Here is a 22103-nt window from a genome sequence, read left to right as displayed (position 1 = left end):
GAGTGAGGCAGAGATGGAGGGAGAGATGTGCGGAATGTAATTATGAGTTCTCCGCCTGAAAAGTGCAGGTGTTTCTCAAAGTGAATATCACTGTAGGCATCATTGGTGCTGCTGCGTCTCTGCAATGCCCCTTCTCTATAATTAACCCATCGGTCACATACAGAAACCATAGGCAATTATTAATAAGCCTTCTTGCATGCAGATATTATGATGTTACTGTCTGTTCCACTGACAGTAATCTGTAAAATGGAAGGACAGAAAAAAACATGAGGGCAGAAGAATAAGCTCAAATGCATGTGAAACTTTGTTGCTCAGCAACAATGTTTCTTCCTCTGGTCTGTAGTGCATCTGCCATTATATGAGCTGGTCTAGTCAGGTACAGAGACCTCAGATTTTACTCTGTACTCTTTTTCTAGGTAGGGTTAGTCATTCAGTAACAAAAGTCCACATAAAGCATATATGCAGGATTCATTTAGTAAGCTAAAGTAAAAATGATTGTTGATCCTTCATTTGATTGCATATGGCAACTCTCCTGAGTAGCATTAGAATGCATGAGTAAGTTTGAGTAAGTTTTAGTGATGCATCTTCCTAATTATGCATTAGTATGCAAGAGTGGCTGTCATTTAGTCACTCTAGATTCATTTCACTCTATGCTCTGGTATGTAATGCAGGAAATATCCCCAAAGCAATTTGAGGTACCACAGCAGGGTATGTAATCACACTTCTCCATGGACACAGAGTAACAATTTCACTGGTTTCTCAGTTTGAAATAATGGAAGTAATAGGCGTCTGTGGTTGCCACTGGCAATGCATCTATGGACGTCAGACTGACGCACATGTACGCTGTTCAGTTTAGTGTGTGGGAGGAAAGAGCAAGAGCTTGGAAATACCAGCCTGCCGTGAAGGACTGTAATTGCAGTGCCAGAGCAATTATGTCCTGAAGAACTGGGCATTTTAGAGCATCGAGTCTGCACCGAAACACTATGATACTGATCAGAGGCTAATCCCTGATGTGTATATATCAGTTTGACAATAGGTCCAATTAAAATGCATCTCATGAATATTGTCATTTGGAGGGCTTTTATCCTGCATACTGATGTGTGGTGTTTTGTTGTGATTATTTAGATGTTGGAGCATTCTGACTGATTTTTCCTCTTTTCCATTTCATGTTTCTGTGTAGCCCCCTCATTGCACTAAGACCAAGTGCAATACCTTTCAACAAAGAAGTCAGAGAAAAAACAGTCACAGAAACAAGAACGACCACTGTCCGACCCAATGGCGTGGTCAGCTCTTTCCGGCCCCTGTGTGGCCCTCGTACTGCTCTACTTCGGTTTGACCTCCTGCACTCCCTCCGGCCCAGCATCCGCCACCTGTGCCACCCTGGAACAGAGTCGCTTCTTTGGTGTATTCTCCTCTACGACCACCCTGCACTCCACACCATGCTCCTGGACCCTGCAGAACCCTGATCCTCGCCGCTACACTGTCTACATGAAGATCACCAAGCCAACCGACTCCTGTGTGCCTCGCCAGATCAAGACCTTCCAGTTCGACTCCTTCATCGAGACCTCCCGCACCTATCTGGGCATGGAGAGCTTCGACGAGGTTGTAAGGCTGTGCGACGCATCAACTACTGTCACGTACCTGGAGTCCAGCAAGCAGTTCCTGCAAATCCGCAAGGTGGCTGCGAGAAACGGCGTTGAGATGTTGGAAGGGCAGAATGATGTCAGTGAGTTCAAGGCTGAGTTTCTGGTCGTAGGGAAGAGGAACCCAAGTATGCCTGCTTGCCAGATGCTGTGCCAGTGGCTGGAGAAGTGCCTGTCCAGTAGCACCCACGATTATCCCTGTGGCATCATGAACACACCCTGCCAGTGCTGGGAGGCCCCAAAGAGGAAGCCAGGAAGCTGCTACAGAGGTGGTGTCTACGTTGAGAAATGCCTTCCTGTTCCCAGAGACAACGGACGTGATGCCGAGATTATCAGTAAGTTTGTGTAACATGTTTGGTTTGATTTACCTCCAGAGTAAACTTTTTAAAATGTAAAAGAAAGTGGAAGAAAAACAAAAATCTTAGGAGGTCACCTCAAAAGAAACCTCAAAAGAAAAAACAGTGCACTCTCCAGGGTGTTTTGTTATGACATCCACTGGGTTAGATGGGGGATCATGTTCTCCAGCTCTGCAGGCGGTCTCCAGCCCTGCTATCTCTCAGTGTGTGTTAGGAGCTGCTGGGGGTAATGATCCATGTCTGTAGAGCAGGGGTACAGGTCGAGGATGTGCACTCCGCCGCCACAAAGTAATGAGAAGTTAATCAAAGGTGTTAGAGTAACTGCGCGTCTTCAGGCCTCATTGGCAAGACAGCCTGAACCACACACATCACTAGCTCTCTGTTTTGTCTAAGGCAGGCATGTCTAACGCTTGGCAAGGAGTCTGGGTTTGGGGAGGGATAGAGGACATGTTTGTTGGGGAGGGTAGAAAAGAGCACAAAGACCTCATAGACGGCTGGCAGCGGAAATCGAAGTTCAGCACTTGTGGTCGTCATAGCAACACACCTGTCGGTCTGAACACTGCTTGGCCGTGGTTCACACACAAGTGAAAGCAAACAATTACCATTTCAAATGCAACATCTATTGAGTGCTCGGTTTTGGTCACAAATCATTGTTGTTGCTCATTTTCTGCACATGAAGCTAATTATATTCCCTTCCCATTCTTATATATGTGTTTTGTATACATAAATGTCGTTTTAATTAGGTCACTGTCATTTCTTGCAACAATATCAACCTTTGCTCAATATCTCTCCTCTTCTTGTCTCTTCCTGTAGAAGGCTGGGCTGGTTGGGGCCGCTGGTCAGTATGCAGCCAGGAATGCGGTGGTGGAGTCCAAGTGCGCAGCCGAGGCTGCCAGCCCGAGGACGGTGTGTGCGAGGGAACAGTCGAAGAAGGACGGGCCTGCAACCCTCAGCCCTGCATTGGTAAGCCCACTTGTCATGTAGTTTGGAGCACTTGGCTGCAGGTGACTCAGATTCAATGTAATAATTATGCAATTTTCAAATGATCTCAGGCGAAGAGCGCAGCAGAAGCCAGGGTCTGCGAGCCATTGTTGGTCTTAAGAGAGATAATGCTGATGATTCTAACCATGGAGTTGTTGCAACCCAAACAGGTGAGATTTTGCCGATGTACATGGATTACTGCAAAAAGAATATCTGCATTGCAGGGCAACAAAGTACTATCTTAATATCTCCAAGTGTTAAGGGCCTGGTGTCTGACCCTTAAATCCATATATATTTTCAACAGTAGATGCTAAGACAGATGAGTGGTCCCCCTGGAGCACATGTTCGATCACTTGTGGAGAGGGCTGGCAGAGCCGCACCCGAGTCTGCGCTACCTCCTCCTTCACCACCCAGTGCACCGGACCCCTGCGCGAGAACCGTCCCTGCAATAACACAGCTGTCTGCCCCGGTGAGTGCCAGGTTCCTCCTCTCTAATGTGAGCATGACTGGGCGACTAAAGAGAAAAACACGAGTGTGATCTTGAAAATAGCGACACTTTTTGAAGTGGACAATGGAGGGAAAAGCCATTATCCCTTAATAATTTCCCTTTATACAACACCAGTCACAAAGGAAAGAGAAGAGAAGCAGACAAGTTATAGAAAGATTTTGGAGCTTTCGCACAGTGAGATCTACACTGTTGAAAAAGAGGCTGCCATTCAATATCTCCCTGATAGTTGTCTTAGGGATTGTGCGAGGGAAGGCTCCACCTAGTGGAGAGTGTGCAGCCTGTGAAGCCTCAAATTAATTTATTAAATTCAATTAAATTAATAATTTAAAATACCCATTGTACATTTTTTTAAAACAAACTATAACTTCCTTCTATAAACTTTAACTATTATCCCTCTATGTCTATCATGTGCAGTGGATGGTGCTTGGGACGAGTGGACCCCCTGGAGCCTGTGCTCATCCACATGCGGTCGTGGTTATCGTGACCGGACCCGCACATGCAAGATGCCCCAGAATGGAGGAGAACCATGCCGCGGCCCTACAAGACAAACTAAGTTCTGCAACATCGCTGTCTGCCCAGGTGAGTCAGTGGTCTTGCATAAACTACAGTATGATGCAAATAAAAAAAAGATACCCTTACCTAAAAAAAATATTACTGCTTCATTGTAACAGCTTGTTCTTTTACTACCATGTTTTAAAATCCTTGAAAACTGACTCGGGCTTTGATACTTGACCCTTCAGCTAGCTGATTCATATATGAGAACTAATTAAGCCACCCAGTGGCATCACAGCCATCACAAACAGCAACTGCAGTGGCAGGTTGACTACATCTGACGCATCCACAGATTGAAAGCCTTTGTGGGTATTAGTCAGTGCTTTATATTACCCGAAGGTGACTCATGCTCTGCTCATGGTCACTCAACATGTTAGAAGCTTCGCTTTCCTGCCACCTACTCGTGTGCTTAAAGTTTTCACTCAGACTCAAATCACAGCTGCATCACACTTAGTTTTCCCACTTTTTCCACACCAGGTTTGCAATTGCATGCTGCAGATTGTCTCTATGTGCCCCTGTTGAATTACTGCCTGAAAGGGAGGATGGGCTGTTAGGCAAAGTCATTACTGAGAGATAATTACGCTCTTTATTTGAAATTGAAAGGCTTCAAAAATTGAGTCTAGCCTTTTTAGCATGATAGAATTTTTTTTATTATTTTGACCAATCTAACCGTTTTTAAGACTATGTTTATTATTTAATCTGTTCTACCATCTTGCAAGGCAGCATTTACCAACAATAGTCTTTTCAAGGCTTTTATACCACCAAATTAAATCTGGGATATGAAAAGTGTTTTCCTGTGGTCAATCACTGTTTCTTCTCTATGCCCTATATTAAAATGCCCAATATAGAGTTTTTAGAGTAGCATTGCTTTTTACTTAGACAAAAAAAGTTCTGTCTCATCCACATGATTGTTTTTTTGTATTAGAAAATGTATTAGTAAATACTCATAATGTCCATAATGACATAAACATAATTTTAGGTTGGGGGACAGTGGTTCTTTAAGGTTAAAAGACATTATACAGTCATGAAGGACAGATAACCAATGTCACTTAAACTCATCTGAAGCAGGTCATGTGAAAAGTTAACAGCATCAGTGAATGTGCCGTGATGCCTGTGGCCTGAGGGTCCGTTTTGTCCTTGCAGTCGTTGTAACTCTCATGCATATCCTCTGCTTCCCTCTAGTGGACGGATCCTGGAACGAGTGGTCTACCTGGAGCACATGCACCGCTTCTTGCTCCAACGGCACCAGGCAGAGAATACGGGAGTGCAATGGTCCATCCTACGGGGGCTCTGAGTGCCACGGTAGCTGGAAAGAGTCGGCCAACTGCTTCCTGAAAGACTGCCCTGGTAAGAAAAATAAACTAAAGTTTCATATTCAAGAGTCCATATCTAAATAAAATCTAAATGAATTGAACATATTACAGTCCAGAGATCATGGTGTGAAATATTCTCTGTGTTTAGTTGATGGACGCTGGCATGCGTGGAGCTCTTGGGGCAGCTGCAGCAAGACTTGCGGTGGAGGCATCCAGCAGAGACAGAGAGTCTGTGAAGGGCCTTTCTTTGGTGGAGAGCCTTGCCCCGGTGAAAAGGGAGAGCAGAAGCGTTGTAATGAGAAGAGATGCCCTGGTAAGTGACTCCATTACAATGCATAAGAGTGAACATAGTGCAGAGTGCAGAACAATTCAGTAAGGTAAAAGATTACTTATCCTTCTACTTATCCTTGTAACATTATAGAGCCCCATGAGATCTGCCCTGAGGAGAACACTGGAGATGTTGTTTGGAAGAAAACCCCCGCCGGAGACATGGCTGCCGTTGCCTGCCCTGCTGATGCCTCAGGTACAGAGACAGCGAGGACGGCGATATGCTAGTTCTGTTTTCCCTGTTAGACTGTATATCATCCCTCAATTATGCCAACTACAAGTATTCCCTTTCTCTCATTAACAGGTCTGATTCTGCGCCGGTGCACCCTGGACGCTGTAGGTCTTGCCTCCTGGGAGATCCCAACTCACATCAAGTGTGTCTCCAAGAACTATGAGAACATTCAGATGCTGGTACGCCCTGACAATGTACCCTAATTAAAATGCTCGTCTGTTGTGTCCTCATATTGCTAATTTCCCAGTAGTGGAGTCAAGCCAGCAAATGTCATAGATTCAGATTAACCTCTCGACTGTTCCTCTTCAGTCAAGGGACTACAACTCCAAAGCGCAGATGGGCCAGAGTGTGGACGGGGTTGCTGAGGTGATTTCACGCCTGAGATTCTCCTCCGATGAGGGGGCCAAGTACAGCGGCGACCTCTTGGCTGTCATGGAAATCCTAAAGAACACCACTGAGCTGTACAAGGGAACCAGACTGAGACTGAGCAACGCTGATGTCGAGGTAAGCTAAAATGTGTTAAGAATAATATAATGCAACACGTGTTCCTCTGAGAAAAAAATAGCTTCCAATTAAGCTGGATTTGGTGTCTTCTCACACCTCTGTCTCCATTGATCTGCAGAACTACGTCCAGACAATCAGCAACCTTCTGAAGGAGGAACATCGTGACAAATGGGAAGAGGCCCAGCTGGTATGTGATAAGAGAGTGTGTGTATGAGTGAATGTGAGCGGGGGAGAAAATAAGTCTGTTATTCTAACGTTCGTGTGATGGGATGAGTGTGTGCAGGACAAATTCAAGGACATAATTGTCAGGGTGTATATTAGAGGTTGGTGTGAAAAATGTGAAAATGAGGGGGAAGGTAGAGTATCAGTGACTGGTGTGCTTGCACTAATTAACACTCCCAAATGCCCTTTTACTCACCCAAACATCGGATGACATTGTAATTAGAGTATGATTCCAAGAGCTAAAATGATCAGTACAACAATAAAAGCATTACATTACATGTCTAGATTTTATCCTATCGTCTAGTTTTAACTCTTTCTTTTAGATTTATTCATAACTTCTACTTCCAATAGACTAAACAGAACTTTGACTTGCTTGACCACCTGTTGATGGTTCAAATGAAATCAGTGTTCCCGCTAAAGTGAGTGAGGAGACACTTCCTTAACGGACTTAGTGCAGAGAAGTTAGACAAACAAATGACTCCCACACTGCAGTTGGTAAACACTATTTGTGCACAAATGGAAAACTGGATTTTTGAATTACCAAGGCCACTGCGACAAGAGCAAGCGAACACTTGAAGGTGACGGTAGAGAGAGAAAGAAAGAGTGAGATTGAATCAGGGAGAATCACTACGCCCACTTTGCAGTCTGTGAGTCTCTATGCCATCCTACATACCGATAGCAGTTGTAAGGGGACACGGACAGCACATTGCATACACCTTGCGCCCACATCACTGCAGTTCTGCGTCAGAGACACGCAAGTCAGACAGCCCTCCCTTCCACCGACTGAGAGGACAAAAAAAACAGAGTATGAATCAACAGCTTGCCCATTTATGGCCTTAAGGAAGTTCTGAGGTTGCATAGCAGCAAGCAGTGTGTTTTTCCCTTATTTTTTCACTCCATTGCTGAGAGCTCTGAAAGAATCGATACAAGCTGGACTGACGTAAAAATAGGAAATCTAGATATGGGCATGTAATAATCATTAAGTGGTCATTTAAACTAATGGTGTAAATGCATATCAATGAATGAGCTCCTGCCATTTTCCCCTATCCTGACTATTCCTCCTTTTCTCTTCCATGTTTTTTCCTTTATTCAGATGGGTGCCAGCATTAAGGAGTTCCTACGCCTTGTTGAGGACTTTGTGAACATGATCGGTATACAAATGAGTGGCTTTCAGGACATTTACGAAGTCACCGAGAATTTAGGTGAGCCCTAATTTCCCCCTGCCATCTGCTCTCTGATCATGTCTAGTCAGGATGATCTGTCCTCTCTCCAGCCGGAGAGTGCATCAATCTTAATCTCGCTTGTGAATCCATATAAGCAGCAGCAGATAGCATCAGTTATCAATTCGAGTCCATCAGATATATCATATTACTTGTGCCATCTCCAAGATGTTGTGCGAGTATATTTGGCATAACTCACATATGGCTTTTACACATACTTCTGTCAAATCCGGTAAATCTCACACTCTGAGTCACTTTCTGTGACTTTTGTGGCCGTTTGAGCTCAGTGAGGGTGACATTCTCACAGGATTTGGTGGAGAATGACTACTCCCTTCGGACACACATGACGCATGAAACCAAAATGTTCTTGGCATTAGACGATTCTTCAGCTAACACAGTGTACTGTGATCTCTAAGTGCTGTTCACTAACAAAGCATCTCTCAATATCTGTCCTCAGTGTTGAGCATCCACAAGCGCCCGACAACCACAAACTCCAACTTCACCTTCCCTGCAGCGCTTGAGGGCTGGAGGGGCATGCTGGACTGGGTCAGGACCTCTAAGGAGAAGATCTCAGTGTCCCGTGATGCTCTGTCCATTGAACAGGCTGGTAAGATCAAACAGACATAATTTTCTACAACAACCATTTCAACCAAAAGACTTATGACTTTGAGTCTAACCAGGCATTTTGTTTTTTCCCAGATGGCAATGATGCTTTTGTGACCGGCATCGTCCTCTACAGAAACCTTGCCTCTATTATGTCCTTCCAGAGGTAATGCAAAATCTCTGCTTTTATTTGTATGAAACTGGCCTTACATGCAATATATTTTGTTGTCACTAGATGGCGCCTCACTCCCTACTCATTTACTTCTTGTTTTCACTTATACTTCTTGTCACATCTTTTAGTTTAAGGCCTTGCAGACACTTCATGTCAAACATTGACCATATTGATTCAACTATAATGTCTCACATGGACGACACTGACCGTGTTCCTCTTTTTCCACAGTAACACCACCCTCCTCAATTCCAAGGTGGTGACAGTGATTGTCAAGCCCAACCCTGGTATCCTGTCCTCCCCCGTTGAGATCGAGTTCCCCCATCTCCACAATGTAAGTCCCTAATGATTACCCAATCTGATGGAGCCTTTACGTAAAATATCAACCCCCCTCTGGGTGTTTGCTCACAGTGGTACGCAGAGCCTGACATTTTGTTGACATTTGCAGTCACACTGTGACTTTTACTTGTACTTGAGTCGGTTGAAACCTGGCAAAGATCACAGCTCGGTCAGTTGACGATGATGAGAAATCATGCGCATTAATTAGTCCCTGCCGCTGATAAGAAGCTGTTTTTAGTTTTGTGCGTATATAAAGGGGAGGGTGCAAGAAATGTGGGCAGGTGGCTGGCAGCAAGCTGTTGCATCTCACACGTTTATCATGCTGCAGCCTACACATTTCCCTTTTCTGCAGAGACTCCTCACACTGACTTCTCCATCTGCTTTTTTTATTTTGCAGGGTACCATGAATGAGACATGCCTCTCATGGGACGAGAGTGAAACGTAAGTGTTGACCACAGTTGTTTTTCTTCTTAAATGTGCCTCTGACCGTTGCTCACATCTATTTTCTGTCTTGGGTGGCCTTGTAAGCCAATTTGGCGCTTGTTGTTTATCTCCCCGCTTGTAGCTGAGGTAATTGCAGTCATGCATCTGTCACTACATAGGAACATACAACCCCCTCCCCCAGATCTACACTCACCAGAGAGAGAGCAATAATGTCTCATCCTTTTTTCATGTCAGTCACTTCCGACAAGGAGGACAAAGTACTGCCACAACATGTTACTCTCCCATCCAGAAGCACCAGGCCTGACATGATTACTGCATGACACACAGACTTAAATGACATCGTCAGTGGTTCTAGTTGAGTGAAACTTCACTTCGATCTAGCAGACTCCTGCATTGCTTTAAACGAACCACACACTGAGAAGGAAAAAAATACACAGGTGTGACTCCTAACCTCATTACATACATCAGTGAGTAAACTCATTGCAGCGTCCCTATAGGTCACACTGTAGTCTGCAATCTGAAGACAATGGCAGCTCTTCCCCTCCTCGCCTCTAAGTCACGTTCATGTGTCATTCACCACTGGGGTTAATGGCTATGGTGCGTGGGAGTTTAAAAAAATGCTTAGATGCATTTGAATGACTTATGAAAGCAGCTCCTGGTAGCCTGGCTTGGATCAATCAGCCCCAGGCCCACTCTGCCTTCCTGAAGAATACACACGTGGACAATTTGCATTTAGATAGATGTGTACACTTGTGGAGGACAGATAAGAAACGAAAATGCAGCTGGATCCCCCCCACACACACTTTTTTACATAAGCCACAGCATCCAGTCAAAGCAAAAGCAAAAATGAATCGAAGGAGAAAATGTAATCAACTCTTACTTTCAGAAGGAGAGCAATGTGCTTCCGGTCAAATTAGATTCATTTTTGGCAGCGGATGTGATTAATGGGAGGATAGAGACAGTGGAAAGGAGGATGCTCTGGCTAATGGCACAGTTTGGGGTCAAGGCTTGTTTGCAGAGCTGCATATGTCTGACCACAGGAAGTGCGCCATTAGATCCTCCACCAGTGAACTTAACCAAATGGACGCAGATAAAATGCTCTGCAGCTTTTTGTGACAAAAGATAGGGAACACATTTCCACGGCACACATGCTTTTATTGGCTTACTTTTCACCACGCAACATTTAACCCATCTGCATGATATGACAAATCGAACATTACACACATTAAACCGTGCAGCCAAGCATGCCTAGATGCCATTCCAGTTAACAGCCATGATGAGTTTGCCCCACGGCCGAGCGCCCATGACACTTGGCACCAGGCTGGACCTGCTGGATATGATGCCCCTCTGTATTCACCCCCTCTGTCAGTCAGAGCCTGAGGGTGCTGCCCGTTGTCTTAACCTCCCCTGTGCTCCGTGGCATCTGCTGCTTACACACAAAGGCAGATCTCAGTACAAGTTCTAAACAAAAATGATTTGTAGAAGCTGATTTGTCATTATCTCATTTAAAAGATGACCTGAATGAAGCACTCATTATTGATTTTACTCTCTGCTTGTAATGTAATTTATCCATTTTTCTGTCTGATCAGACTTGGCACAGTATGTCGTACATACATTATATCAAGAATCCCTTGTTTTGTTTTATATAGCAGAAATACGAACATGAATCAGCTTCTCACAATGGAAATCCTAATTCAGATTGTCTTTCATTTCCCCTTGTTTTTCAAAAGAGGGAACATGTTGTCCTTTGTCCCCCAGTGCACTGGGCAAGTGTTGCCAATAGTCGCATGTCTGCTGAGGAAAGATTGCCCATAAGAAGAAATTATACAGATTATGCTAATAAAATGAGATTTATGAAGGCCAATCATCATTAATCATAGTGCAGATGGTTATTAATCACATAAATGTAAAAGCCACCATCAAAGCTTTGCGATGCAATTGAGCACCTCAGGTTATATGAAATAGTGTTTATGTTTTCTAACACTGATCACAAATATTTCAGTGTTTAAATGTTACATAAAACTGAAAACAATGTGAATGTGTCTGCATTGAGCTGTTTAACATGCACCCCTGATGGATCTGCCATAATGTCCTAAATGTATTTGTTTCCTATTAGAAAAGAATGTCATTAAGAGACATTCACATGAGAGATTTGTCAGATCTCTCCTCTCCTAACGCGTCCTTTCCCTCTCCTTCCCTGTGCAGTTCTTCTCTGCTTGGGTCTTGGTCTGCTCGGAGCTGCAGAGCGGTCCCCGTTCATTCATTCAGAACCAAATGCGTGTGTGACAGCCCCTCCACCTTCGCCATTTTAGCGCGCGTCAACCTCGACTCGGTAAGTCTTCTGTCTTTTTCACAATGTGTGCTTGTTATTTGTCCAACATTCGTCTTAAATGTTTCGTGCAGTGTGTGCGCGTGTGAATGCGGTGCAGTGTGAGAGTGCAGGACTTGTTTTTGAGCGGTTTGCTGTAGCGCTGCATGCCAGCACCTCTTTGTCTCCGTGCAGGTGCTGATCGGAGAATTATAGTCTGGCTGTTTACGTCGAGGGGAAATGACCGAGCAACATGTTTAATGCAACATGTTTGTTTAAAAACAAAAAACAGGATGAGTTGAATATTGGCATGTCGATTTCGCACGAGCGCGTTGATTGATTGATCAGCTGCATATACCAACCAAGCCTGCCAAAATAAATGGCATCACGTATTGGAAATAGCTTATGCAGTTGCTTGCACGAAAAATGTGAACATTGATCTCGATTTTTCATCCAATCGCTCAAAATGACTTTTTGACTGTTGTGTAATCGGGCTTTGCGTTTATCTATTTATGTTTTTTAAATAATGCATGTATATTAGGAAACCAGACTTAGTGCAGGGGAACTTATGTGCACCGGATGCTTTAATGACCGAAATCTGTCATTACGCATCGCTATATTTAATGCGCAAAGACAATGTGTAATTTTCCCCCGTAGACTGTGTTGCCTACAGAGCTGCTCGTCCTCCTGTTGCCGTGGCAACGGCTTCTGCAGCGCAAACTCGGCCTGTGTGATTTTTGATAAGTGAGATGGTGAGGAAAAGAAAAAACACATCTCATCTCTTCTCTGAACAGCCCCCCAGCACAGAGCAACTGTCTGTACATCTCTGCTGTGCGTCTGATTGCTGCTGCACACACAAAAAAACGATCAACAGATGTCTGTTAGTTTGAGGAAATGCATATTTTGAATGTGCATTTTGTCCATTGTCCCCTTAATTTAGTGTGCAGTGAGTGCCAGAACAGCTCATGAATTTGGACTGCAGTGTTTTTCTGCTGCTAAGCCAATTCAGTCTCCTCTTTCTCTTTCCCCCCCAACCTGTTGTTTACATGCTAAATTTGATTTGTCTTGCTGTTGCCAGTCTGAACAGCACCTCCCAAATTTGTTATAGACTGCACATACCCCCTCCTTCCAGCCTCCTGCAACAGTAAAAAGGCAGCTGCACCAATCATTCCAGTCTGCCAGTATCTCTGAATTCTCGATTACATCCACCCCTCCTTCTTCATCCTCCTCCTCCTCCTTCCTCTTCGGCCACAGCAGCAAGCCTGAAAATGCTAGAGAGGCGGACCAATGAGAGACAGACGTCTGGTCATGCATTGATGGTTCCTCCTCTCTCCCCCCTGCCTGCCTCTCCAGCCATCCTTTGATGTGTGCCGTAGACATTTTCAACAACATATTCCTGCGAGCCGTATGAGAAACGCCATCAAGAAGCGAGAGGCGGAGAGAGATGTGAAAAACATACTGCAGTGTGTTAGCTCTCATTCGATATGGGTTTCATGAGTCCTGTAGCATCAAGTATGTTGGAAGAATGATGGTCCAGAGGGAGCAGCCCACAGTTGGTACAGCAGATGCCCTTGACCACTGGGTTAATCAATGTTTAAAAAACAGCAGAACACTGTTGGTTAAGGGTTTCTCTGCATATTTGTCTTCCGTTTACTGCTTCACATTCTTCCAAAATGAGAACATGTGATTCGGTCAAGGACATCCAGAAGACATGCTTCATATTTAGGTCACACTGGCTGTCTGGATTTCTCTCAGAGACCCATGGTGCAGGCATCAACCCAGATACAGAGATTGGGAAGAGAGGGAACAGTACATACTGTATTGCCCTTATTTTATTCTCTCCCCAGATTCAGTAGAGGTTGAAGCAAGAAGACGGCTCACTGCTGTGCTATCTGCCATCTGTTTTGGAGCGCTTCTGATGTAGTTGGATAGATTTTGAAACAAATTTGCCACACTAAATTAGTCTTTGGCTGCCGTAGGCCGGACTTCACCAGCTGTGCTTGGATATCAGAAAAGCCAATCTGGAGCACATTTTGAGATGCGGAGAGACAATACTTTATGCTCCGTATTGTACCATTTAAATTCACTATCAACGATGGCAAACAGAGTGGAAGCCATGCTTCACATATGCTTGCGATATAAGGATTTATGGCCATCATAAATCTAATGAAGGCCAAAGAGCTGTCTGTTTCTCGCCCCTCTGTCCGTTCTAATTTGATACCTGCAGATTTATTATATCTGAGGACATTTTCTCACTCACCTCTTGGAGCCACTTAGCCCTTTCTCACCTTTTTCCCCCTCAACACAATCAAAAATATCATTATACCGTTTTTTCAATACGGCCGTCTTTATCCATAGCCGAATGATTTTCATCCATCTCACACGTTTTTTGGTGATGACAACTTGATCAGAGGTGTTAGATTAACTCAAAACCGTATTAAATCCACTGGAGTAGGTGTGAGACAGACAAGGATTACGGAGGCAGTGAAACCACACAATTAGCTGCTGGGGGTTTGTAGGTGTGTTAGTTAAGCAGCGAGGGATCTGTGAAGTCTCAAGGAGCTGAGATTTGTGTGTGCAGCGGTGACCCGTCGAACCTCCAGGTGAACGAACTACAGGGAAGATGAGCAAAAGACAATCCCTGCTCTGTTTGCTTCACCAGAGGTTCTGTGTCAGGGGCTGTTTAAAACACGGGGGGGCCACCGCCCCTGGCAGTGGCAGGCGCTAAGCTGCTGTCAGAGATCAGAAGGGCAGGTGGTGGCAGATTAATGCACAGGTGATAATGGTCCACCTGTTCACTCCTGCAGGGATGGGCAAGGAGCTGCTGGTTGGCACGAAAACATGTGAGAAAATGTAAAAAAAAAAGAAAAAAAAGAAACGCAGCTAAAGGAGACAAAAAAAGAGGAGCTCAGGATGTCTGTCAATGATTAGAAGATTGCTGTAGCAGCTCAAACTAATGACTGAACACAGCAACCCCCCCTGAACTGCCCCTTGGAATTGAATAACCCCCCCTTTGCTTAGTGGAGGGATATGTGCAGTATCCTCCTCGCCTCATTTGCTGACTCAAAAGCTCAGTGGATAAAGGCAGTGACCCTGACCATTTGTTTAGTTTGCCCCTCCATCTTTCTGACATGTTCACCTTGGGGTCACCTTGCCTCAGCCATGGCCTGATTGTGCCATTCAACTGTTTGCCTACAGGACGCTGCCTGCTCTTCCAGATAGTGCACACCCAGAGGCGGCGCTAGTGCATGCATGTGTGTGTGTGTGTGTGTGTGTGTGTGTGTGTGGATGCCAGTGCTGGTTTCCCCTCTGCATGAATGTGTGTGTGTTTGTAATCAACTCTAAGAGGCATGTTTGGTCTTGTCTCCTCTCTGTAGATCATGGACAAGGCACTGCTCCCGTCCGTGACGCTGATCGTTGGCTGTGGGGTCTCCTCTCTCACCCTGCTGCTCCTCATCATCATCTACGTCTCCGTGTGGAAGTAAGTAACCCTTCCAGCAAAGTCCAGCATGTCGGCCTCTAACATTACATGCTGTGTGCTCTGGTTTTCTCTCTCCTCTATCTGCTCAACCCTTAACTCATTTCTTTTCTCCACCCTTTTCAAAACTCCAGGTACATCCGCTCCGAGCGCTCCGTTATCCTCATCAACTTCTGCCTCTCCATTATATGCTCAAATGCCCTCATTCTCATCGGACAAACTCAGGCTCGCAACAAGGTAAGGCATCTTGCAGCCAATCCTAACCTCTTTTTTTTTTCTCTGAAACTCACTGCTTGGGGGATTTTGGGAGTAGCATCGCCACTGACACAGATTTCTCATCTTTCCGCTCTATCTCTCCTTCCTTCTTGGCTCTCACAGGTGGTGTGCACTCTTGTAGCTGCTCTCCTGCACTTCTTTTTCCTCTCCTCTTTCTGCTGGGTGCTGACAGAAGCTTGGCAGTCCTACATGGCTGTCACTGGTCGTCTGCGCAACCGCATTATCCGCAAGCGGTTCTTGTGCTTAGGCTGGGGTAAGAACACCTGTCTTTATGTTCGTCTCTCTTTTTTTCCCCGCCACTGTAGCATCAGTTTTATCAAAAGCTATTTATCTTCCTTGGCTCTAACTTTTTCTTCTCCCCCTTTGCCTGTTTTCTATCTTGCAGGACTTCCTGCACTGGTGGTGGCTGTGTCTGTGGGTTTCACAAAAGCTAAGGGATACGGCACTGTCAACTAGTAAGTTTAGTCTCAACCGGCCACTTTTTCAGGCTTTCTCTTTTCTCTACATTTATTGTGAAAAGCTGTTCCTTCGGCTCAAGCATTAATATTCTTCCTCCTTTCTTTTTCTAGCTGCTGGCTGTCTCTTGAGGGTGGCCTCCTCTACTCCTTTGTTGGCCCTGCGGCAGCTGTTGTTTTGGTACATATTCTAACTTTGGCATCACAATCCATCACAATACGTAGTCTGTTTGTAAATGCATGTAATGCCTATTATTATTGTTATTATTATTATTATTATTACATTGTCTCATCCATTTTTTTTCTTGCAAAACAGGTGAATATGGTCATTGGTATTCTGGTCTTCAACAAGCTGGTATCCAAGGACGGCATCACCGATGTGAAGCTGAAGGAGAGAGCAGGGTAGGTCTTATTGATCTTCTCCGCACACCAGAGTATTGTGCTTATCGCCCTCATCAGTGCCATTACAGGTGTATTGATGATGTGCTTTGATATCAACCCTCAAAATCAAACAACAGGAGAGAATATAGCTCTGCCAGGAGATAAACAGAAGTCCATTTCAATCTGTGTGATTCTAATCTGCTGTTTTCTCACCCTGCAGAGCATCTCTGTGGAGCTCCTGCGTGGTCCTGCCCCTCTTGGCCCTCACCTGGATGTCTGCCGTCCTGGCCATCACCGACCGCCGATCTGCCCTCTTCCAGATCCTCTTCGCCGTCTTCGACTCTCTGGAGGGTTTCATCATTGTCATGGTTCACTGCATCCTGCGTAGAGAGGTAAGGAAAACCATTTAGAGGAGATAAGTAGCGGGGATTCAAATGAAAAGGAAAGCTGTTTCTTGTTAGTTGTGTTACTTATCATGAGGATACATGGGCTGTGGTTCGAATGCAATTTCCTGAAGTTTTCCCTCCATCCATTAGGTTCAAGAAGCTGTAAAGTGCAGAGTAGTTGACCGCAAGGACGACGGCAATGGAGACTCTGGCAGTTCCCTTCACAATGGCCACACCCAGCATATGGTAAGTTTCTTGGCTTATTGCCTTTTTAATGTCTTGAGTGCCTCTTGCATTTTACCCCTAAATGAATATGTGCATACATTAAGCACTGATAGAACATTCTTTATTCTTTTATCAGCAGTCTGATAACGAAAAGGATGGAGATTCAAGCAGACAAGGTAAGCCATACATCAGCTTTTTCCTCTTGCTCTTAACCATTTTTCCATTTGCATTTCAAATTAAGTGAGCCTTGCACTTAAAACACCTGATCATGCATAAAACAGAACATATTTTATTGAACAAATTTTTCACATGGTGGTGTTCATTATTGTTTTTTTTTCAACTTTCTCTTATCATTTTTCTTAACAGGAATGAAGAGCTCCTCTGAAGAGAAGATGCCCCCTCCTCAGATGCCTCTTCCCATGGGCTCCAACTTCCACACTCTGCCATCCAACCCCAGTAAGAGCCACATGCAGGCAGTTCCTGAGTACTCCAGCCACACCCTGACCCTTAGAAGAGAGAAGATCCGTCTGGCAGGAGGAGTCGACCCGTCCTGCGGGAAACCCGTGTACGTCTGTGAAGGGGAACTCTTCAAGCAGCTGGACGCTGATCTTGCTCGGGCTCAGGCTGAGGGCAGCATCTCGGACGGCAGCAGTTACGTCCTCATGCCCAACACTACCTCCACCCTGAGGTCCAAGCCTAAAGATGACCCCACAAAATACAATATCAGCGTGGAGCAGCTGCCACAGGCCAGACTCATGCACCTAAGCGGGCCCTTTGCAGAACCCCAGGCTGCCTTCGGGATCAAGTCGATCCCCCTTGACCAGGTCAGCGTCTCGTACTCAGAGAGAGACTCTCCCATCCAGAACATCCACAACATGTCCAGTGAGTCTCACATCACCCACAGCAGCCTGGAGAACACCTTTGAGTCCATGAACTCCATGATGTCCAAGAGTGAGACCATCTCCACACTGTCCATGAGCTCCTTGGAGGTAAGAGGAGATGCAATAGTGATACCTCTTGCACAACAGTTGTTTTATGCCTTTTTCTTCTGTTCTGCCTCTAATCTATATCTGGAACTAAACCAACTTTCTCCGTCTTTCTTTGCAGAGACAAAAGTCCCGTTATGCTGAGTTGGACTTTGAGGTAAATATTGTTTGGATTCTAGCTTTTGAAAATAATATTTATGACATTAGATATGGTATACTAATAGCATATTAAATGTGTATTAACAAGCATTTATATTTTCTTTGTCTTCTCTAGAAAATAATGCACACAAAGAAACGCCACCAGAACATGTTCCAGGACCTGAACAGGAAGCTACATCATGCTCATGAGAAAGACAGGGAGTCACCTGCTTCTGACAGCAAGGTAACATATCATTATATGATGCTCATCATCCATTTCCATAAACATTCATTTCCAGGAAATGTAAAACAAACCATGGGAAACATAACAGAGGCAATTATAATGCTAAGAGGTTATCTGATTTAGAAATGACCTTATAAAACAACCAGTGATTTGTGTATGGAACTATGGTTGTCATTACTTTTAGGTCATTTTATTAAGGATGTATTTTCTTCCTTCCTTCTTACAGTCTGTGAGATGGAGTGTGTCTTCAGGAGGAAGTGACAAAACGAACCACAGTGTGAGTGTTTATATACAAACTCACAATCTCAAAATTTTACTGCCTGCAAACCAGACACACAATCAGATATTACACTTGCCTCAAGGAGGAATAATTTCCCTAAATGACAACTTTCATTATTAGAAAATCACCTCTGATGTAATGCAACCCATTTCATTTTGATTGAATCAAGAATTTGCTCAGAGCGGAAGGGTGACGCTAGTGTTAAAGTGCTTCTTTTCTGTACCTCAACAGGACAAACAGCAAGGTCCTCTGGAAAGGCCATGGGAGGGAGTCCGGGGAATACAGCAGTCGCCCCCTGCATGGGTGCGTAAAGACCTGGAGCCCCTAGCTGCCTCACCTCTGGAGTTGCACTCTGTTGAGTGGGAGAAGGCTGGCACCACCATCCCTCTGGTGGGGCAGGACATCATTGACCTGCAGACAGAGGTCTGAGGAGGAGGAGGGGGGCTCGAGAAGCCACCTGATTTCACCTTGTTTACCTTTTTGGTTTGGGAATGGGATCCTCTATGGAAAGAATAGAGCTAACCAAGAATGGCAGGAAGTGAGAAAGTAGGTCCCAGAATCAATGTCGTCAAACCCTCAACCAGAGCAGGAAGTAAAAGAAAAATGGAGGACGGGATGTGGTGGTGATGATGGGATGTTTAATGTAGCTTCTCTGTGTGGACTTCAAGCATCTCGTGTCAGAGTGCTCTGAGGTCAAAGGGTTAGTCGAGCAATCCGTGGTTTCCATGGACCAGGACTGTCTGTGGTGCCATTAACGCTTCACTTGGAGTTTCCTGAACTCCTCAGCCCAGGTCCAGAAGATGTGGTCGACATGTCTGTGCTTCTTTTTTCCTTCAACTCAGCTTTGCAGAAAGCTGAGATATTATAACACGGTACGTCCTCCTGACCCTGCTTCTCAGGAGGAACCGACCGTAAACTCTTGGCTGCTCTTCTTCCGGCCAAGTTAACTTCCAAAATAGAACAAGGCAAGAGAGCATAAGAGACCAGTTTAATGCTCAGAGTCCAACTAACTGCACTTAAATGGGCGCACACATTTTGTTTTTGTGCCGTGGGTTAATTCATTTTTTTATTTGTACTGCTTTACACCTGGAACTGCTTCAAAATGAGACTCTTCCATGAGACTCTGTACTGAGAATATTACTCCTCTACTGGAGAGCAGGCGTTATCATACTGATAGAGCTTCTCACTGCTGTTATCACCATAGTTGTTATTATTATCACAATGATTATTATGTGTCATGATTATGATTATTATTGCCATTATTGAGTTTATAACCTATATTTTAATTTGTTATCCCCCTCATGAGGCACAAGTTGTATTGTTTTTGTGCTGTGACCTACAACATTAGGCTCCAAAAAATGGTTCAATGCATCTTTATGTGTTGTGAGCCCATATGGACTGCATTGGGACAAACATACTGAGCGGTGATGGAGGTGGTTAGTTACCCAAAATGTCTAGGTTTCTCCAGCATTCTGCTTCTAAACCAAAACACCAGCACCAGGATGAACACAGACTCTCACACAGGAAGAGCAGTGCACTCTGGGGAAATGCTGGGTGGAAAGGATGAGGATGTTCGAGGGAAGGATACTACCCCTCTCAGCTGGCAAGATGCCGGCTCTTCCATGTCATACATGTGGATTCAAGGGGTCAGCAAGACCTTTCATCATCGCCCTTTTGTTTCTCAGCCTTGCAGGACTCTTGGACCGAGCAGAGGCTCCTGGCGCTGATATAACTTCCAGTGCAGCGCCAGGTCCTCGAGACTTCAACACATTTGTGTTTTTTAGCCATCAGTGTGAAATAGTGCAATATGATGGGTGCTTGATGCTCAAGCAAGACTGATATTATGATTTAGACAGAATTTTTCTTACCAATGTTTAAACACTTTTATACCATCTTCCTCATATTTACAGAGCAAATACATGCTTTTGAGAATATTGTATAACAAATCTGTATTAGTAATTCAAGGAATTTATTCACTAGAGATTTGTTAGCACAAGACTCCATATTTGGAGCACTTTGTGACAGGTAGATAATTGTACTTCTATAAAGCAAACATTATATAGAATGAATGATAGCCTATGAATATCTGTAAACTGTGCTTCAGGATATTTGTTATTACTCTCCGCTGTGTAGCGAGGGGTAATTGATCCTCATGTCTTCTGTAATAGTGTGTTTTTGATAACCTTGTCAGTAACTCACTAGTATGTACTACCAGCCAAACCCCCTGTTCCTTCAATTTCCCATGTCCTTACCTCAACCCAAATCATACCTCGAGTTACTTGTACTGAAAATACCCACCAGTATTTTCTTGTCACAACTTTGTTTATTATGTTCTGTTTTACCTCCTGTATATGTACAGTTTTCACAGCACAAAATGAATGTGACTTATTTCTAATAAAAACACATCTATATTACATGAAGAGTACGATCCATGATTATTGGTGAGTAGACACATCATGAAGGTGAAATACAACTTTAAATGTTCTCTGAAGTCTTGTGATCATCGGATTCAGGACAACTGAACAAACAACTTCTAAACCAGAACAAAACAAATAAACACCCATAATAATAGAAGTTCAAAAGTAAAATCACCATCCCAGCAAGCTGAAGTGGACAATTTTATTTTGTTTCCAGTCCACCTGGCAAACACATTGTAATGGTCAGTAGGCGCTTTGTTAATTTTCAACAGACCCAGTTTGTTTAATTCAGTAGCCGACCGCTTTTTGGTTCTGTATTTATTAACACCACCCCCAGCTATAATATATAGTATAGAAAATAATATAGATCCAAAATGAAACTGACAGAGAGCGGGAGAAAGAGTGGCAACTACAAACAATTGCTACTTCAGCACCACGGACAGCGTCATGGCTATTGATATTTCAGAGCCGTGGCCGGGGCCATTCAATGAGTCAGGCAGACTAGACCGATTCAACTAAACAACCCCTCTGCCCTGCACTCTATTCTACTAGGGGATGGAGACGGGGTATGGCAGGTTACCAAGGGCATTTTGGCAAGGGCTATTCTACCCCAGGTGTCACCCTTAGTAAGAGACCTGCGGGGCCACTGGCAAACAATCTTGGCTGAGATTACTGTGTTATTTTCACCTATTCTCAAATGGTGTATTTGACTATTCATGCATGCTGGTGCACAGTCTTGGAATTACATGAACTGGGAATAACTGGAAAGCTGTGACTCATATGGATTCAACTAGCCCAATTGTATTAATGTGGTATGTTAATCCCCATAGTAACCACTTAATTGTAGTAAGACCATTTTTGTCACTGTATGAAATGACCTATTGTGCCCTCTAGGATAATGACAGCCTCATGAAATTTAACAAGCACAAACTTAAGTCCCAGGGTCTTCGGAGGGTGTATTGCTTTCATAGGTATATTGACAATAAGGCTGTCTCTGAACAGTTTCCTGAACCTAAAGTGCTCACCATCCAATTGCTTAAAATGAAGAAATCTCAATATGTCAAAGGTTTTGGATACCAAATCAAAGTCAGTCAAACCAATCTCTGTAGTCCTCTG

General features: G+C 44.3%; 1 protein-coding gene across 1 annotated transcript; it reads left to right on the top strand.

The window, feature by feature from the left end:
- Window positions 1–1275: 1275 nt before the first annotated feature.
- LOC310955777 (adhesion G protein-coupled receptor B1-like) lies at window positions 1276–18999 on the top strand (the record flags this gene model as incomplete). Its single annotated transcript, XM_083925816.1, has 31 exons — window positions 1276–1978; window positions 2813–2962; window positions 3052–3150; window positions 3285–3449; window positions 3903–4067; window positions 5223–5387; window positions 5502–5666; window positions 5775–5876; window positions 5985–6091; window positions 6222–6416; window positions 6535–6603; window positions 7732–7840; window positions 8316–8465; window positions 8558–8627; window positions 8862–8964; window positions 9367–9410; window positions 11619–11745; window positions 15099–15202; window positions 15334–15436; window positions 15578–15728; window positions 15861–15930; window positions 16045–16111; window positions 16247–16332; window positions 16532–16703; window positions 16848–16943; window positions 17059–17098; window positions 17289–17911; window positions 18030–18065; window positions 18183–18290; window positions 18517–18567; window positions 18802–18999. 31 exons carry the CDS (start codon window positions 1276–1278, stop codon window positions 18997–18999), a joined length of 4593 nt encoding a protein of 1530 aa, XP_083781942.1.
- Between the last annotated feature and the right edge of the window lie 3104 nt (window positions 19000–22103).

Source organism: Echiichthys vipera, assembly GCF_963691815.1.
Source record: "Echiichthys vipera genome assembly, chromosome: 13".
Classification (NCBI taxonomy): domain Eukaryota; kingdom Metazoa; phylum Chordata; class Actinopteri; order Perciformes; family Trachinidae; genus Echiichthys; species Echiichthys vipera.
The sequence above is the reverse complement of the archived record's forward strand: the minus strand, read 5'-3'. Positions and strand labels throughout refer to the sequence as shown.